Consider the following 18765-nt stretch of genomic DNA (forward strand, 5'->3'; position numbering starts at 1 on the left):
CGATTGCTATCTCCAGGAAAGCTGGTACTTGGTACGCTTGCCTATCATGAGCACTTGAGATGGAAGAACCCATTGTGTATGAGATATAGACTTGACTCGAAGCCGTATACGATCACCCAGCTTCTCCTCCGAGGGTTTCTCATTTCCAGGTAATTGTGTCTTAGGCAGTATGTTAAGGACTGCAGCTATTCGACAGCGTCGTACATCAGATAAGGCCTTCACATAATTGTTGTTCTCAGAAGTATTACGAACTGACTTTAAAAATACCAATATGTCTCTAAACCACCAAAAGCAGACGTGCCTGAGCAGTTCTGTGATACTTGTCGTCGATGTTTTGCTGTGGTGAAGTTTGAGTGTTACGCTATGCTCGTTCAGGCCACCTTTGTCATTGGTCTTAATTTAGGTGGTCCTTAGCGTGAAATTTTACAGGCCACCTGCATCCGAAACTGTCGAGCTCAAGCCGGAATCGTTTCTTTGAGAAAGCTTTGATCGTGTCTACAACTAGAACAACAGCAACCATTCATGCGTCAATCTGATAAATATTTGCGACGACATACAATTTTTACTCGAGAAGCTGGATCGAATCCCCTTCCTACCTAAAGAAGCACAATCCATAGTGTCGCAGAACATGGCTGACCAGCAGAGCATCAGCTCTATTCTTGCTGCCCTTGGTATATCCTCCGATCCTACTCTTCTTTGACCCGATCTAAGTTTTTCAAAGCTGCTCAGCAGCGTACAGCTCCTGTCCCTCAACCTCAGCAACCTCCATACCATCAACCTCCCCAACAGAATCCATACGCCGGCGGCGGAGGATACACTCTGCCGCAACCCACGAACTCTGGAAGCGTCGACTTGAGCGGCATAAAACCTACGAGCGTCGGAAGTGTCAGTATAGCAGACGCCATTGCTAAAGCAAAGGCGATCGCAGCTGAGAGAGGCGTGCAACCTGAGCGCAATGCTCCTTACGGCGGACCAGATCCTCGTCGCCCAGGTGGTGGACCGTACAGAATGTCGCGATCGCGATCACGCTCTCCACCTGCGCGACGTGACCAATTCCGCGAGAACGCCAACCCATATCGCGACGAAAGAAGAGGCGATAGAGCGCCCCCCAGTAGAGATTATCGTGAAAGATCATTCTCTCCTGGCGCTAGGGGTCGAAATCCATCTGCAGCTTTCCAACCCCCTGCTGGCGGCAATTACGCACGAGAGCGATCACCGCCTCGAGGGGATGACATGGTCGAGTCTCTCCAAATCGAGTCCAACTTAGTGGGATTGATAATTGGCCGACAGGGCGAAAACCTTCGTCGCGTTGAGTCAGAGACAGGTTGTCGTGTACAATTTATTACAGGTCATGATGAGCAAGGACCATTTCGGCAATGTAAAATTACAGGTCCTCGGGCTCGTCGCGCTGATGCTAAGGCGGAAATCAACCGAATTATCGATGACAGTGGAATGGCTGGAAACCCTAGCAATGTTGGCGGAGCGCGGATAGGAGGGGATAGGAATTCTCGCGAACCTCCTTCGGCGAATCGTTCGTCACACCAACCCGCTTTGAGGGATGGGGAAGATAGTATGCAGATTATGGTGCCAGACAGGACAGTTGGTCTCATCATTGGTCGTGGTGGAGAAACCATTCGAGATCTCCAGGAGCGCAGTGGATGCCACGTGAATATTGTGGGAGAACAAAAGAGCGTTAACGGTCTACGTCCTGTAAACTTGATTGGCAGCAGAGAAGCTGCTGCGCACGCGAAGGACCTAATCATGGAGATTGTCGAGAGTGACAGTAAGACTGGAGCGGCAAAAGAAGCCGCACCAGGTCGGCGAGATCCTCCTCGAGATCAGAATCAAGCTGGCTATGCTGGTGGTGGTGGTGGTGGTGCCGACAAAATAAATGACAAGGTATACGTCCCCTCTGAGGCCGTGGGGATGATCATCGGGAAACGTGGAGAAACAATCAAAGAAATGCAAAATACAACAGGTTGCAAGATCAATGTTACTCCCTCCTCCGGTTCGTCGGAGACTCAACGAGAGATCGGGTTAGTTGGTTCACGAGAAGCTATCGCGGCCGCAAGACGTGCCATTGAAGACAAAGTTGATGCCGTTGTAAGTCAACCATTGTCTAGTATGAAATTTCCTTTCTAACACCATCAAGGCGCAGAAGAACGGAGGAGGTGGCGGAGGGTTCTCACGTCCTCAGAATGACCAAAATGATAGAGGCTATTCCCAACAGTATAGCCAGTCACAAGGGCAAGCACAAGTGCAGGCCCAAGGCAGCGCTCCTCCTGCTGGAGGCGAAGATCCTTACGCTGCTTGTAAGTTTACCTGCTCCAGGCACATAAAACTACAAGTGCTAACAACATCTCCAGGGGGTGGCTACAATGCTTATGTTGCATTATGGTATCAGGCTGTGGCCCAAGGAAACCAGCAACCAGATATGGCGAAGCCTCCAGGGACATCGTAACTAACGACCCACGTACTTCCCGGATTTTTCACCGACCTCATTGATCGCATGGTTTGCATGACTTGCATATATTTCGCCCTGACTTTACTGAGACCATGAGTTCTGCTATGGATCGATAGGTATGACATGCCACTGTTGCACATGAGATGATACTTTCTTCGTCCTCATTCAACTATAGCCTGCACATTGTTCGCCCGAACTGGTAGGCCTTTCTGATACCTTCGATACCACTACCGCCTTCGATTTGACTTGACTTTTTGGGGACTCGCTACATTTTAACCACACGCTTGCATTGACGTAACGTTGCTAGACGCGATAGCGCTCCGGCAATCATGACCTTGAAATGCATGCTGCCGTAATTACTCGTTTTACAACTGGGCCATTCTTACTCCTGGGTTTAGCATGTTTGACGTAGTAGGGGTCGGTGTTACCTACCTACACAGGTAATTATTAATGTGCCCTGAATTCTTAAGGTCTCGAATCATCGCCTCGGGTACGGCAGGAAAAGGCGCGTTCGGTTTCGCGGTTTCGACAATCCTCTATTCGAGGCAAAAATTTGACATGAAACATGCCATCGTTGTATTTACTGATTTTTATTTTGTACTTACCAGACAGGCCACTCTGAAAATGGTTAAGGCTGAAGTTGCGAACGCTTGGATTCACATTATGGACTGTTCGATAATTGACATCCACGATACTTTATAGGCAATTAATATATTTCTTTTCGAGTACTACGTGATTCCTTACATCATTGTGATTTACGATGGACGTCTGGGACATTCAAGGAAGATAACATGGGCACAATAACTTACCAGGTAATATACTTCGTTTCCTTTACCGTACTGCTACTTTTTCTGCAAGAGCTCGGATCTATGAGCTCCGCCCTATCCCCGGTACCGATACCTGCGGCGCAAAACGGACGCCGCTTTCCGATTGGAGGTTCGCGTCGAGGTTACTTTTCGCGATCCGCAACACCTGAACAATCTACAAGCTACCTCTTACGAAACATTCTCTTCCTCTGCTTTAAGTACACGGCCTCCTCGTCTTATAATTGACGAGACTTCTGATAAAGATGGTGCAAATCAGCGAAATCAAGGGAAACGCCCGCGACAATCGTACCGCAACTCATACGCATATTAAAGGCCTGGGTCTTCGTCCTGATGGCACAGCTGAGAAACAGGCGGGCGGGTTCGTTGGGCAAGCGGCAGCGCGTGAGGTAGGCTCGATTCGATTCCTGTTGTGCTGATTGAGAGCTGACAGAACTTCCCTAGGCTTGTGGCGTTGTTGTAGACCTGATTAAAGCGCAGAAGATGGCAGGCAGAGCCATATTGCTTGCGGGAGGCCCAGGAACAGGAAAGACAGCTCTAGCTCTGGCCATCAGTGCCGAGCTTGGAACCAAAGTACCCTTCTGTCCGATCGTAGGAAGCGAACTATATTCCACCGAAGTCAAGAAGACCGAAGCACTCATGGAAAACTTTCGGAGGGCGATTGGATTGAAAGTGCGGGAGACGAAAGAAGTCTATGAAGGCGAAGTTACAGAATTAACGCCGGAGGAGGCAGAAAACCCACTCGGTAGCTACGGGAAAACGATTAGCACATTATTGATTGGTCTTAAGAGTGCGAAGGGGCAGAAAAAATTACGACTCGACCCAAGTATATATGAAGCGATACAAAAGGAGAGGGTCACAGTTGGAGATGTTATCTACATTGAAGCAAATACTGGTGCGTGTAAGCGTGTTGGCAGGTCTGATGCATATGCGACGGAATTTGATCTGGAAGCCGAAGAATATGTCCCTATACCTAAGGGGGAGGTTCACAAGAAGAAAGAGATAGTACAGGACGTTACTTTACACGATCTAGACATTGCCAACTCGAGACCACAGGGTGGACAGGACATTATGAGTATGATGGGACAGTTAATGAAACCAAAAGCTACGGAAATTACGGACAAGCTGAGAACAGAGATCAACAAGGTGGTCAATAAGTATATCGATCAGGGAGTCGCTGAATTGGTCCCGGGCGTTCTGTTCATTGATGAGGTACGAACCATTGCCTCCCAGATGCTCAAATTCCGCAACTAACAATATTCAACTAGGTCCATATGTTGGACATCGAATGCTTCACCTATCTCAATCGTGCTCTTGAGCAGACCATATCACCCATTGTTATCCTAGCTTCAAATCGTGGCATGTGCACAATTCGTGGCACAGAGGACTTGATTTCTGCGCACGGGATTCCGCCAGATCTCCTGGCCCGTCTTCTGATTATTCCTACGAACCAGTATGAGCCAGATGAGATCAAGAGAATTATTCGCATCCGTGTGGGTGCTGAAGGACTCGCAATTACTGAACCAGCTCTAGAAAAGATTGCGGACCATGGCTCGCGCATAAGCTTGAGGTACGCGCTACAGCTGCTTACGCCGTCTAGCATTCTTGCACGGGTCAACGGTCGCAATCAAATCGACGTTGCCGATGTTGGAGAATGTGAAGATTTGTTTATCGACGCTCGGAGAAGTGCAGCAATTATGAACGGTGCAGCCGGCGAGCACTTCATCTCGTAGCTCAAAATACCCTGCACGGTACTATCATATGTAATTCAAGGTTTTGCAAAAGTTCGTTGACCAATCCGGGGAGTTAGTGGCTGGGTGGAATTTGGGAGTTGGATCCGAGACAGTCCGTTTGGCTGCGACCAGATGTTAGGGAATAATAAATTCTGTTTGCGCAAGCATTCCAAACGCGTCGATCCACGCATCTCTTTGGGTTTAGTCAGCTCCAGAATTTCCTAACTCATGTTTACCGGAAACGTTTGGTACAAAGAATAGTTGGTGTTGGAGGTTGTCGGCTTCCCGAGACAAAGGCATCGCACTTCAATAATGGCCCAACTAGGACTTAATAGGTTAATTGATTGGCAGGACGATTGTTGTGCTTCTTATCAATGGGAGCTGCACAAAGAGTCTTTCCATCAACAAGAGAGCCATTATTCTTTTCTTCTAAGCTCGATTTGCTACCTGTATTGCTTCAGATACCCTCAAGCCTTCGTTTATATTCAATATTTCAAGGAAATTACGTTCGAACATCATGCAAGAAGTGCTTGAAAACAGTCGGCCTAGTTTTGCTGATTCTCGTTCGTCGCTGAGCATCTCAGCGGACACTAGTCGTCGAGCTTCTCTACGAACTGCTCTCCCAGCGAGAAACTCTGGGTCACCGACAGCCAGCTCACCTAGGACCCGTTTGTCGAGAAAAAGAGCAGCTTCACTTGAACTTGATATTGCAAACCACCCCAGACTGGATGATCTTACTCTTGATAGTGTAAGTACAGCTCCGCCACTTACAGCAGATCCTACAAGAGAGCAGGTGTGCCTTTGTCAACCGGATCCAAAGATACCTCGACCTCGAAACGGTGAGTAATACCTCTTGCTTCTTTATGTTCTCCGTCATGATTGGCTCAGATGATGTGCTCCGATATGACTTTCTCTTTATAAGAGAACCAAGAGCCTTTCATGAAATTGCAAGCTAACGGTTCTTTGTAGCGTTTATTCTTTACCGGCAACATTACCAGGCATCTGTCGTTGCCCAACACCCCGGACTTGCCAATCCAGAAATATCGAAGATCATTGGAGAGCAGTGGAGATCACAACCGCCTGAAGTAAAAGAATACTGGAAACAACTTGCTGAGGTACGAGAAACTTCAGGTGATGGTGGACAGAAAGCATACTGACTATTGGTAAACAGGAAGAAAAGACACGCCATCAACGTCAGTACCCAGGCTATCGATACCAGCCAAGACGTACCGCGAAAGGCACGAGTTCACGACCGCTTCCGACTTCAAATTCCGACGAGTCATTGCACTGTCCAAAGTGTAACGGTCGCTATATTTCTACGCCAAATACACCTTTAACACCCTTTACACCAGCTTTTGAGCCTCGAGCAACCACAGGAGCCATACACACTCCGTCCACACCGTCACAGATCAACCAGACCGCAAGACTTCCATATCCGTCATCAATGCAAAACACAAGGATGGAAAGTCCTCGTGGAGGACCTCCGCATCCATCTATGCTCCGCAGACCGCTCTATTCTGGACATCCACATTTGTCAACGCATCATGAGGTGGATGACGACACGGAAATGATGAGCCCAGATGGGTCTGACCCGAAGCGCCGAAGGATCAATCAAGATTCGTATCGATATAATAACGATGGCCCTCGTGGTTACGCTCCATCTTCTGGCCCATTCTCCGCACCTCAACCGTTCGCTCGCAATGGCGCTCTGCCCGTGGCAGCCGCAGGTTACCGACAACATCTCCCATCTACGCCTAGAATGTTGGGCCAGCCTAGGTCGATGGGACCACCGCCGCAATATGCCTCTGCAAACCACCAGCGAAGGCCTTCATACACACCACAGTCAGCTACTTTTGATGAATCTCTACGGCTCCCGCCATTGCAAACACATCTTCCAGCAGCTCCATCAGCGAATTCTGCTAAGCCCGACCATAGAAATGAAGTCAGAGAAAGCCACGCGAAGAGTGTGGAGGCAATGGTCATGACGATACCGTTCGTCAACAAGATCAAAGTCCTCGCAAAGATATCACCTGCACTGGCAGCTCCCAGTGCTCTGAGCCCTGCCATCGAGACTCGTGGAGCTACAATTGCGATAGAAGGATCAGACAAGGAACTTCTCTCAGAGGTAGGAGAGTACATCAAGGACCACCTTGAGAAAGACGCCTCTTGTGCAATCAAGACGTGGCTAGGACCGAGACCAGGCTCTCAGGAAACTAACGCTTTCCCAAAAGACACAGTCATGACAGAAGGTGTATCCAAGGAGCCTGAAGAGTTATTCACAGATTACTTGGGCACCATCAGTAGTTGGCACAAGAAATCTCAGGAGATGATCAAACACATCACCACTCCGCCCTCCAAACCTACGGGTAAATCGAAAGACGTAGTGCAGGCGAAGCAAACACCAATTGCCTTGATACCTAACGGCTTTTCGTTGACGACCTCAGATGCGTATGCTGTTCATATTCCAATCAACGATTCCTATGCACCGGTAGATCACTGGCAGTGGATGGCAACTCTGTGGCGCGGAATCATTGGTCCAGATCTTACTATCTACGCTGCTAGAGTTGGGAAAGACGATGTAGTTCCCGGGGGTATTGGTGGTGGAGGGGTGGAGGTTAGAAAGGATTGCAGTGCGATTGTTGTTCGTGTCGAAGAGGGCAAGAAAATGGATGAGAAAACTGCGAGGAGATTGGGTTTCGAGGTTTTGGAATTTGTGCGGGGGGAGCAAGGCAGTTTTGGGAAGGTCTGAGGTATGATATGGTCGGCTCAGTCCTACTGCATTTTGGATCAGACGATGAAGAGTGGTTTCGATGGCGAATTCTTCTGTTCTACATTGCACTTTGAAGTGGGTTTTACATCAAGAAAGCAGGGAAGGGAAGGAAGGTGATGGTTGGATTGGATTTCTATGTATTCTTTTGGATGATTTCGTATTTCGTTAGCTTCTGCCTCTGGTTCCTTAATGTCAATTCAAGTACTGTTACATACCCTCAATCGCTACCTTTGACCCCCATACCCACATTCTCAACAACGTCCATCTCTCTCTCAGTCGTTCGTGTAACCAAAATTCTACTTCCCGCCATAATTCCTGTACCACCCTCAAACCCCCTGAGCCATTTCGCTTATACCTACAAAACGGCTACTTTTCCCGCTCCAGCCGATGTCACTTCTTGGTAGCGTGTAAGTTTAGATATGTTTCGGGAACGGAACCAAGCACGCTCGATCCTCGTGCTTCGTGTTCATCACTCCCGTCGTAACACAAGTACCCGAGACCTATGTAACCGTACCAGCCTCACAAAATCACGGTTCGCAAACCTCAGTTCATGAAATGGAAAAAAGATACATGTCACAATGTACTAAACCAAAGTCTCATTACAGCCGCAAGGTCTATATCCATTAATCTACTTTTTACAAGTCATCTTTCAAATGTACATATGATAAATATGAGCTCTCAAATACACGCCCCCCAGTATTTATCTCACTTGAACGCCGCGTAATGCATGTAAATTCCCTGTTTGACCAGCTCAGGACGCCTCAATCTTCCGCACCCGGGCCGCCTCACTATCCTTCTCCACGACCGTTGTGCCTCCGAAACCCAAAGCGGAGGCCTTCTTCCTCCGGCCTTTTCGGTCTCCATATTTCTCGTCGAATTTTCGGATCGCGGAAAGGGTGGACATGTCCTCAGAGATACTAGCACTGATTTCCTCCATCGCTTTGTCGAAGTGTTTGGATGTGAGGATTCGTTTTTCGGGAAAGACGTGTGGCTCTTCGCCAGTGTGTTTGGCGGCAATCTCGTTTTCTTCGCGGATGCAGGCCATTGCTGCCGCGACCGATACGTTTTTGAGATCGGAACCTGAATAAAATGGTGTATCTTTGGCAAGCTTTTCTAGAGAGACGGATTGGTCAAGGATCTCGTCTTTGAGATGGATTTTGAGGATGGCTTCGCGGTCTTTTTCGACGGGTAAGTCGACGAGGAGCCTTCGAGGCAATCTTCTGAGAACTGCTTCGTCTAAATCAAACGGTCTATTGGTAGCTACCATGATGAATGCGGAGAGATCGTTCATGCCATCCCATTCTCGAAGAAATTGATTGATTAATTCTCTGTGACTAGCCGCACGTGTCTTTGAATCGCCGCGAGAGGAAAATATGCTGTCTCCTTCGTCAATGAATACGACACATGGTGAGAGCTTTTTGGCTAAACTGAAAACCGCTTTGACGTTCTTCTCGCCCTCACCAACAAACATGTCGTTCACATCAGCACCACTGATTTGAAGCATTGTCGCCCCACTCTCTTTCGCAACAGCTCTGGCCAATAATGTTTTACCAGTGCCCGGTGGTCCATAAAGAAGAAGACCAGGTATCTTATCAGTTGCAAGTACACCATAAGAAAACGCTTCAGGTCGAATGAGAGAAAGACTTGTCAAAGTTTTGAGGGCTTCGACTGTTTCTTTGGGGGCCCGTATGTCGTTGAATGTCGTTCGAATCTCGGAAGGTATGACTACACCCGACAACAGCTTTTTTTCATGTTGCTTGCATGACTTGCGTATGGCCTTAAGCTTCTCTTTAGTCATTTCGTTCTTTTTCACCGTCGAGCCTTCAAAATCAACCATACTCTGCGCCTCTGCCTCCTCTTCTCTTAGCTCTGCAGCGCCCCAATCGAACTTCACCTCGTCACTCGAAGCAAGTATTGTGAGGGCTTTTCCCAGGAGGACACCGTCAACAATTTTGATTGAGGAGTCCTCCAGTCCTAGAACAGTAGTGGCTACACGGTGGACGCGTGCATAAGTCCAAACTGCGTCTTCTAGTCCGGTGGATGTAATAATACTGGTATCAAGATTCTTCTCAAGCTCAATGGCCGGCGAAACTTCTTCTGTGCCCTCTGTCAAGCTTTCAAGCATCTGCTCAAGATGTCGAATATTGATCATTCGAAACCTTGTCTTCTCATCTGACTCAAAAGCGACTTCTTGCCTTTCTATCCGCTGTGAGGGAACGAAAATGGATCTCATTTCACCGCCCAAGATATCAGATTGTAGTTTCTGGATGTCTGGCTTTGATAGCGCTGCCTCCCCATGTTCAGTAGATGTGGTTCCTACAATGACGATGTTTTCGCCTTCTTTCCAGCGCTTGTGTACGGCAGTACGGAGGCGAGATATTAACTCTGATCCCTGTGTAGTGGCTTGCAGAGACTTGAAGTCTCGTACCAGGATGATGGTGCCGCGAGATTTATCGTTAGCATTTAGTCCAGACTCTTCCGTGCTCTCTTTCTGCAACGCAACCGGCTTATACTCTGCAGCGTTTACTAGTGCGTTGAATATAGCTGATAGCTTTAGCGAATTCCATTGATCCGTATCGTTGACCACAGTAATGCCGTTTGATGAAGAGTCTGGGACCCCGGTCAAAACGAGGGTTTGAGCTTCTGAGAGTCCGAATGGGTTGAACTTAGGTGTCTTTTTATTCCCTTTTGGCTTTAACATTGCTTGGATTCGAGACTGTAGGCCTGCGAAATCATCCTCGCCATCGGCCAAACCCTCTTGTGGCTCCATTGCCCAAGCCTCTATGTTCCCTGCCTCACTCTGAGTGTCGTACGACAAGGTCGTTGTATTCGATTGGGTCCACGCAGCGCTTTCCTCGGTATAAGCAGCAACAATTTGAGATATGTCGTGCGCATCAAGACTAATCAAGTCAGCCTGCAGTTTTGAGGCAATTGTCTCTACTGCAGAGTCTAGGTAGAAAGAGCCGCCATCCTGGGGGCACTGTAGATGGATGACAGGGCGATTAAGAGATGGACTGTCGGAATTCTTCGGAGGCCGTAGACTTAGACCAGATTTGATGGTAGAGAATATCTCTGTGTACACATCCACTTGCATCGTGTATCTGGCTTCGTCCGCGGATGGTAACCCACACTTCGCAACAGCCTCCTCCATTCTCCCAACGTCCAACTTATCTACGATCGCAGTATCACTTTCTAATTGGTCTTCGGCACTGGTGTTGTCGGTAGCATACACCGCGAGGGAGCCGCGGCGCGGAGGGTCGTCTTTCCTTTTGACATTGTTCTTCCAAAACCACTCAGGGAATACGACAGCTGGTAGGCCTTCTGGTTGTCGCGGTCGCAGTCGAGTTACTCTTCCATTTCCTACCCGACCACTCTTAGCTCGAGATAAAATCGTCGAGGTATCTTCCGTGTCATCCAAAGCTTTTGGTGTATCTGATTTGGTACCATCCTCTCCCACCTTCGAATCGTCTAAGCCTGTGCTTTCATTTTCAGGAGCTGGATTCTCCACCCCTTCGTTCGCCGATTTGGACGGGTCGTCCGGTATGCGAGAACGAGCTGTGGAAGGGTGAAAATGGCGTTGCGATAAAGATGATTGATAGGGATTCGGATGTCGAACGCCAGCGATTCTTCGACATGCACGCCGTATTGCCGGTGTTCGAGACGCCCGGAAGACGTGTAAAGCCGCAGCCTGCATACAGCAGGGAATTTGCGCTCAAAGAGAGCGTCTTAAAGCACCGGTGGTGTTGATTTTGCAACGACAATCTCGACCACAAATTCGTGATGATGCTCGGCATTACGGTCATGTGATGTGGAATTAATTATGGGTCTCGAAAGTCATTAAGAAAGTTAACAGATGAAGTCACACAGAATTCCAGTCAATTAACAATTTGATCAGAACATCATTAGTAGCAGGGTCATTGTTCTGATATTATTCCAATCTCTAAATTTTCTACCCATTCTTTAAAAGCTATATTGGGAATGCAAACACTTTCCCTTAGGCCTCCGTTAGTCAGTTCATAGGCTTTTCTGAATAGACAAATGACAGCAGCACTTAAAATGTTTATTGATTGAAAAGTCTAAATAGAGATTTATAAATTAATACACAAACAACGAGCCCCATTAAAGCACCGCTCACAGGCATACGCACACATCTAGTTACCAGTCTTCGCAATCTTACACTACCAGAGTATGGTCATTGCAACAACAACGCAGTCCGTTGTGTCTAATCTGACAGTATTATCTTTCAGCATACATGATCGCTGTTGCCGAGCGCTAGCCTCCCCAGCTCTACATTCACAAAGCCCCTGAAGCTTCTCAAGTAATGGGCTGACGGTAACAACATACGTCCTAGTAATCAAAGGAGCATTATTTGTTACATCATATCCTACCTCCACTGTTTATACAGGCAGTAGAAACAGCGGCGTCAGTGTAGGTAGTCTTGGTTGTTTTCCTATAACATTGTTTAGCTCATCTCGGGGGGAATGGGTCTGGGAGTGCTTACACTACCGAGATGGTTTTAGCTGTGAAAACGATAGGAACTGTAATGCGCAGCCTGGTAAAAGTGAATGTAGGGAATGTCGAAGTCGTAGTCGACATCTGCAAGCCTTTGCAGGAAGTCACAGCCGGAGGTGTACTACTACAGGTTAGAAGCCATCTAAAGGACGGGCAGAGATTTGAAAGCTTACCTGGTAACAATGGTTGTTGAAATCGCTAGAGTAGGTCTGTATTAGTACTGCTTCCAGATAAGCACGAGAGATGGCTTACAGGTCTGGGTAAATGTTGGTGTAGGAGCAATTGTCGTCAATGTCACTGTTGGCCCTGAAGCGGGAGTTATTGTAACAGTTGAGGTTGGAGAGTCTAAATACTGTTAGAAAAAATATGATCCATGACACATGCACATACCCGGTCCTCGTCTTGTGAGAGCCATATTGTACGCCACTCTCTTTGCAAAATCCCGAGCGCCAAGATGGTGAGCATCTGCACGTCTGGAGTTCTTGTTTGTTGGCGAAATTGTCGTCTGGGGAAGCAGGAGAGCTTTCTGCATTCGTGGATCCTGCCTTCTTGGGAAGGGGTTTGGCGTGCACTTAGCAGTTATAGTGGAAGTAGTGGTTCCGGTCTTTCTCACGATGCCTGTATTGATCGTGATACCTAGATTCAATGTTGTGTAAGTTGTCACTGGTGGTGGGAATTCGTAATTAGTTAGAACCAGGGTCTTGCATGGGATGACTGTGGTTGATGGCTGTAGAACTGTGGACCCGATACTAGTAGACGTAGTTGTAGAAGCTATATACGATCAGTATAGTGTGCCTTAATAGTCTTAGTCGCATTTGCTTCAACTTACTAGCAGCGTCTGGAGTCGAGGTAATTCCAACAGTGGCTGTTCAGGTGATTAGTGTTAGAAGGATATTTCATAGTGATGTTTCTTACCTGTGCCCGTTACCTGTATCAACTAGTTAGCCTTTTGTTGCAAAATTAGACCACGGGTTACTTACTGTTGTATAAACCGGTGTACCAGCAGTTATGGTGAAGGTTCTCACGAACGCAAATGTAGAGCCCTCAATCACAATCAACCATTGTCCGCTAGTAAATGCCGTTTGCTGGATAGGACTATTGACCATTAATATAGAAAGCGGTAATCTGAGTTAGGGACACTACCATGACGATTGGAAGGAGGTGTTGTCCGGCGAAGTAGGAATATCAGTGCAAAAGTATGACTCTTCGTCAGGACCAACCAGAATAGGTGTGATTGTCTTGCTGTCGCAACCTGTCGCCAGAGTTTAGAAAATGATGAGCTCGTAGAATTGTTGTTTCAAACCTTCGAAATCTGACAGAAAAGTGAAAGGTTTTGACAGCGTATTGTCAATAAAGTAACTGCCACCGTCTATAAAGTCGATTCCATAGGACGCGCAGTCTGCAATTGCATAACTGACCAGACTCGCCAATGCGTACAAGCAGAATAGAAGATACATGGCGTCTAAAGCTCTTGTGCAAAGGCTACTGTGCAACGGTTTGGTTTGTAACAAGCAGTGGGCTTCGGCTTCTCATATCTCAATATACTCGGCCATTCGGTCTACCTCGTATAGAGATCCCATGCTTCGGTCGTCCACGTCTAGATTATTTCAGTAATGATTGTCCGTGGCCAATTGATGTCATGAAGTAACAACTTCCGTATCGACAAGGAAGAGGCGGGTCCCAGGAAAGTGCTGGCGCTGCAAAGGGGTGCTTGAGACGGCAAGGTTGATCTAGATACTGTAGAGCCGGTCGTGCACAAACCTACCAGGTATCACGCTTGCTACCATTAGCCACTAACATTACTCGGAATCTGACTGAGACTCTTTCGCGAAAAGAAGCATTACAACCCTAAGTTTGAAAGAACTTCTTTCCCTTTCCATTCTTGACTGCCTTGACATCCAAGAACTCGCAGAACAAAGCCACACGGTTTGGAAGAGGTCCTCTTCATTGCGGTGAAAGGTCTCTTCGGTAAGATTTGGGTGTGGGTGACTCGTTCCCGTGAAGCAGTACGAAGTACTATCGACAGTACGAAATGTAGCTAGGGACAATACCTCAGTTGTGACAGGACTTGGCATGTACAGAAATGTAAGCGAGCTCGAAGAGCCCCACGACTCCACGCCCGTCTCGTGTAATCTTGTGAGACGGCGGGGCGGCTATTATAGCGCTTGCGGACATCCTGAAGTTAGTGCTTCCTAGTCGTCCACTTCGAAGTAGCTTGCCTAGTAGGACTTTCGCTTAGAAGACAAGAGAAGCCTATCGCAGAAGTAGACTCAAGTTGATAACAAGCAGTGTTTTCCCAAGACAACTTGTCCACCTAGCTGGATATCGCGGGGACGAGGACGAAGGACGGTGTTATTCTACCGACTTTCATCTGCCATCTGCCATCTGCCATCTGCCATCAGAAGGCTTTAGCTTGCTACTATACGGAGGACGTCTCTTAATCTGCTGACGTGGTACCTTTCGTACATCGTCGTTAACTCAATGCACGCCATCAAGAGGCTGCTCCATGCTATCGGAATGGATATGCGGAATAGTCTCGTAATCCTTGGTGAGCTGCAAGATACAGATCGACGTCGCTACCAGCGGTAAGGAACTAAAAGTTTAATGTTGGTCAATACCAGCAGGACGGGCGGGAGGGTTACATGATGTGGTGATGGAAGATCGATGCCAAGTTCCAACCGAGAGGAGATTTTATCACGTGATGGGTCTGACTTCCACCGGGGCACTGTTTGTGGCAAATGTGGCTGAAGTCTGGAGAGATCCAGGGATTGTTGGATTACCGAAGGGTGGTGACCTGACGATCTGTGCTCCTGTAGCGCGCGAGCTGCTGACGTCGGAGCAGCTCCTCCTCCCAGCAGGACAAACATTGCTTAATCGTGCCAGTCAACTGGTAGAGACGGTATTTGAAATTCCATTGGAAATATAAGTACGAACTCAATTACTCTCGGCCCGGCGGCACCTTCCTTCAGAGAACCCACTCACAAGGTAGAGTCTACCGCGTAGGTACTCTCTAACTCTCGACCATCGCTGGCTTTTACTCTGTAGGTATGGGAGGGGGGCAACATCTGCCCAAAAATCACTCAAAATACGTGTAACCGAAATGCCAGTCGAGGCGAGAGTGATGACTGTTACGTCGCGTTGCCGTTGTTTTGTTAGATTCAGGTGAGACTGTTATGTTGGGAAAATGAGCAGCTCTCGACTTGTGCTTTCATTTTCGCCCTCATCACACGAAGTGATAACGTCTCACAACTTGAGAAGTATGTATGGGACGAGATAAACTACCAGAGATCTACAGTTCGTCAACGGTGTGTCCCGTGGCCGTGAGCATGAGTCCTTGGAAATTCAGCGTCATTTCGGGCTTTTCTTGGGTAGCTCAGGTATTCTATGGCATCAAGTCACTGGCGCACATATCTCATTCTTCCGGATGTTGGCGATATTCGAGCACCGCGGAGTAAATATTCCGGAATACTTGACTACATCGTGCAGCTGGGTACCAGGAACCTCGATTGAAGCGTCGGTATGTTAAAAGTCCATGACCCTTTGAGTCTCTGAACAAGAATTGCTAGCATAATGCACGTCGAAACTTCTTGCACAGGAACTAGATAATATCTTCAAAGACTGCTAAAAAGCCGAGAATTCGTTCAGGCCCATTATCGGGGTTTGAATGTGATTTTCTACACGTAGTATTGGCATTTGCCTAGATGTGTTAGTCCGTAATCCATAAGTCTGTAAGTGGATTCGCTCGGGAAGTCAAACTTTGAAAGCAGTGCACTAATCCACAACACTACAACTAGAACCTAGAGCGGCTGTCTTCTTCGACCCACTGGAACACCGGAGGTTTTTTTGGCCGATTGTCCCCTCTAACTATGCCTGTTAGCGATCGGCCATTTTTCTTCAGGATGAAGCATGTCATGGGAATAATGTATCGAAGCTGTCGTTTGTTCAATCAGAAATTTACGACTAAGCGGCTGCGTTCCCGTCTCTACTTAGCTTCATCCCAGTCGTGTAGATCGATCGAGGAAACCCTGGAACGAATCCGAAGGACTGATTTTGGCAACTTCTCACGGAAGAAACTAAGAGTTACGTCGGAGTCCCGCCAATCCCAAGATGGCCGGGCATGGCACTGGTAAGTTATGGAGGCAATGCCAGTGTTAGATAAAAGCACCACGGTACCGCCAAGTTCGCCCTTCCTGTTGGAGCCCAATCTAGTATCACCTTCAGCAACATGTTTTTCAACCTGTGTAGCCTGACCAGTGCATTGGCGCTTGCCCATATCACTTCTGCAGCAGTCGTAGCAGAGAGGGCGACGACGAGTGCTGCTCCAGTTGCTTCCAGCGCCGTTTCTGCACCAGCTGCTACCTCGTCCAGAAAGGCTGATACAGAATGCAAAAATACGGCATTTACCAGGCAGTGCTGGGGAGGAGGCTTCAGCATTGCTACCGACTATGATACTGCTTGGCCGAATACTGGTAATACAGTTTATGTGAGATAGGCTTTCTTTGATTCCTGAAAAAGGCTGACATGATCAAGTACAACTTCGAGGTCACCAACACGACGATGGCACCTGATGGATTCTCACGTTTGATGATGGTCGTCAACGGACAATACCCGGGACCAACGGTCTTTGCCAGTGAGCTGAATGAAACTGGATTATGTGAGAATATCTAACAATGTCATAGACTGGGGAGACACTATCTCGATCACTGTCAAAAACAGCCTTCAAAACAATGGGTAAGTCACCCAGCAGCACTGGCGAGCAACAGTGGTTAATGAACAAACAGCACTGGAATCCATTGGCATGGAATTCGTCAAATGAACAGTGCGACTATGGATGGAACCAACGGCATTACCGAATGTCCAATTCCTCCTGGAGGTTCCAAAACCTACACGTTCCTCGCCACACAATTCGGAACTTCTTGGTATCATTCACATTTCTCGTCCCAGTACGGCGAGGGAGTTTTAGGCCCGATAGTCATTCATGGCCCGGCAACTTCCAACTATGATGTTGATCTCGGAGCTATGCCTGTTACAGATTGGTGTAAGTGAACAACATCTTCATCATGCTTTGTTTCAACAAGACCTCCTGCACATATACGGTATCTAGAGATGCAATCACACATATGGAATGTCATTAATTTCAGACGAGCTGGAGCAGCTATTTCCACTCCGGAACACGTGCTGACCCTTACTTGCAGATCATCGAACAGCCTTCGCGCTGAATAATCTTGCTTTAACGCACCCAGGTCCACCTCCTGTGGCAGACAACGGCCTGATCAATGGCACCATGGTTGGCACGTCTGGAACTGGCGGTAGATACCACAAGAACACTATTGTCAAAGGAAAGAAGTATCGTCTGAGACTCATCAACACATCTCTTGACAACAGCTTCCGCGTCAGTCTCGATGGCCATAACCTCACCGTCATTCAAGCCGACTTCGTGCCAACAAAGCCTTATACAGCTCAAACCATTTTTATTGGAATTGGTGAGCGGTATGACGTGATCATCAACGCAAATCAGAATATCGACAATTACTGGTTCCGTGCTCGAGTGATGACATCTTGTGGAGTTAACAACAACAATGGAAACATTATGTCAATCTTCTCTTATGAAGGTGCCCCGAGTAGTAACCCAACTTCCTCAAGCTGGAACATCCCAGATAACTGCGCTGACGAGCAGGGGTTGACTCCGTATGTCGTCAAAAACGTCCCGAGCGCGACTTTCGCAAAGGAGTGGAAAGAACTCGATGTCATGGCTAGTGTTGGTGCCTCTGTCAACGGACTTGGTGGAAGCGTCGTGCAGTGGACGATGAACACCAGCGCCATTGACATCAGCTGGACTGATCCAACACTTAGATACGTCGTAAACAACGACAACACTTATTATAGGGATGGTAATGTTATCCAACTACCAACGGCGGACAAGGTATGTGAAGCTGTTTGGGACGTCGTGTTATCTGCATACTGACTTTTATGCAGCTCTACTTTTGGGTGTTCAAATCTCTTCCTGGGTTAGCGGTAACACCTCATCCAATTCATCTTCACGGTCACGACTTCTATCTCCTCGGCGCTGGAAATGGAGACTTCACTGATCCCGCCGCTCTTCAATGGAACAATCCTCCACGACGGGACGTTGCTATGCTTCCCGCTGGAGGCTACCTCGTGATTGGTTTCGAGGCAAACAATCCAGGCGCCTGGCTCATGCATTGCCACATCGCATTCCACGTCGCCCAAGGTCTTTCCGTGCAATTTTTGGAGAGACAGCAGGACATCCAGAAGGTCATGAGCTTGGGTAATGTCAACTCCGAGTGCGACGCTTGGGATAAATATGATAAGACAGCTGTCTATAAGAAGGAGGATTCCGGGCTGTAAAATGTTATGGTGTAGCAATTTGGGTTAAAATGTTATGCGTAGCTAGAATTTGACGACTTTAAATGAATATATTAGAATTCTCACCTCCTCTCT

General features: G+C 47.8%; 5 protein-coding genes across 5 annotated transcripts; 4 read left to right on the top strand and 1 right to left on the bottom strand.

The window, feature by feature from the left end:
* Positions 1 to 628: 628 nt before the first annotated feature.
* GLAREA_03312 (Eukaryotic type KH-domain (KH-domain type I)) lies at positions 629 to 2461 on the top strand (the record flags this gene model as incomplete). The annotated part of the gene is made up of 4 exons (XM_008083565.1): positions 629 to 671; positions 722 to 2103; positions 2153 to 2312; positions 2367 to 2461. The coding sequence occupies 4 exons, from the start codon at positions 629 to 631 to the stop codon at positions 2459 to 2461; spliced, it is 1680 nt and encodes a 559-aa protein (XP_008081756.1).
* Positions 2462 to 3533: 1072 nt separating this feature from the next.
* Positions 3534 to 5021, top strand: GLAREA_03313 (P-loop containing nucleoside triphosphate hydrolase; the record flags this gene model as incomplete). The annotated part of the gene is made up of 3 exons (XM_008083566.1): positions 3534 to 3677; positions 3733 to 4500; positions 4557 to 5021. The coding sequence occupies 3 exons, from the start codon at positions 3534 to 3536 to the stop codon at positions 5019 to 5021; spliced, it is 1377 nt and encodes a 458-aa protein (XP_008081757.1).
* A 517-nt stretch (positions 5022 to 5538) lies between these two features.
* Positions 5539 to 7770, top strand: GLAREA_03314 (HMG-box; the record flags this gene model as incomplete). The annotated part of the gene is made up of 3 exons (XM_008083567.1): positions 5539 to 5860; positions 5991 to 6136; positions 6193 to 7770. 3 exons carry the CDS (start codon positions 5539 to 5541, stop codon positions 7768 to 7770), a joined length of 2046 nt encoding a protein of 681 aa, XP_008081758.1.
* A 772-nt stretch (positions 7771 to 8542) lies between these two features.
* On the bottom strand, positions 8543 to 13760 carry GLAREA_03315 (P-loop containing nucleoside triphosphate hydrolase; the record flags this gene model as incomplete). The annotated part of the gene is made up of 11 exons (XM_008083568.1): positions 8543 to 11346; positions 12180 to 12241; positions 12293 to 12424; positions 12477 to 12501; positions 12556 to 12648; positions 12694 to 13074; positions 13133 to 13168; positions 13219 to 13231; positions 13284 to 13398; positions 13447 to 13555; positions 13607 to 13760. The coding sequence occupies 11 exons, from the start codon at positions 13758 to 13760 to the stop codon at positions 8543 to 8545; spliced, it is 3924 nt and encodes a 1307-aa protein (XP_008081759.1).
* Positions 13761 to 16528: 2768 nt separating this feature from the next.
* On the top strand, positions 16529 to 18672 carry GLAREA_03316 (Cupredoxin; the record flags this gene model as incomplete). The annotated part of the gene is made up of 6 exons (XM_008083569.1): positions 16529 to 16786; positions 16834 to 16933; positions 16983 to 17034; positions 17085 to 17341; positions 17499 to 18226; positions 18280 to 18672. 6 exons carry the CDS (start codon positions 16529 to 16531, stop codon positions 18670 to 18672), a joined length of 1788 nt encoding a protein of 595 aa, XP_008081760.1.
* Between the last annotated feature and the right edge of the window lie 93 nt (positions 18673 to 18765).

This window comes from Glarea lozoyensis (genome assembly GCF_000409485.1).
Source record: "Glarea lozoyensis ATCC 20868 chromosome Unknown GLAREA2, whole genome shotgun sequence".
Lineage (NCBI taxonomy): Eukaryota > Fungi > Ascomycota > Leotiomycetes > Helotiales > Helotiaceae > Glarea > Glarea lozoyensis.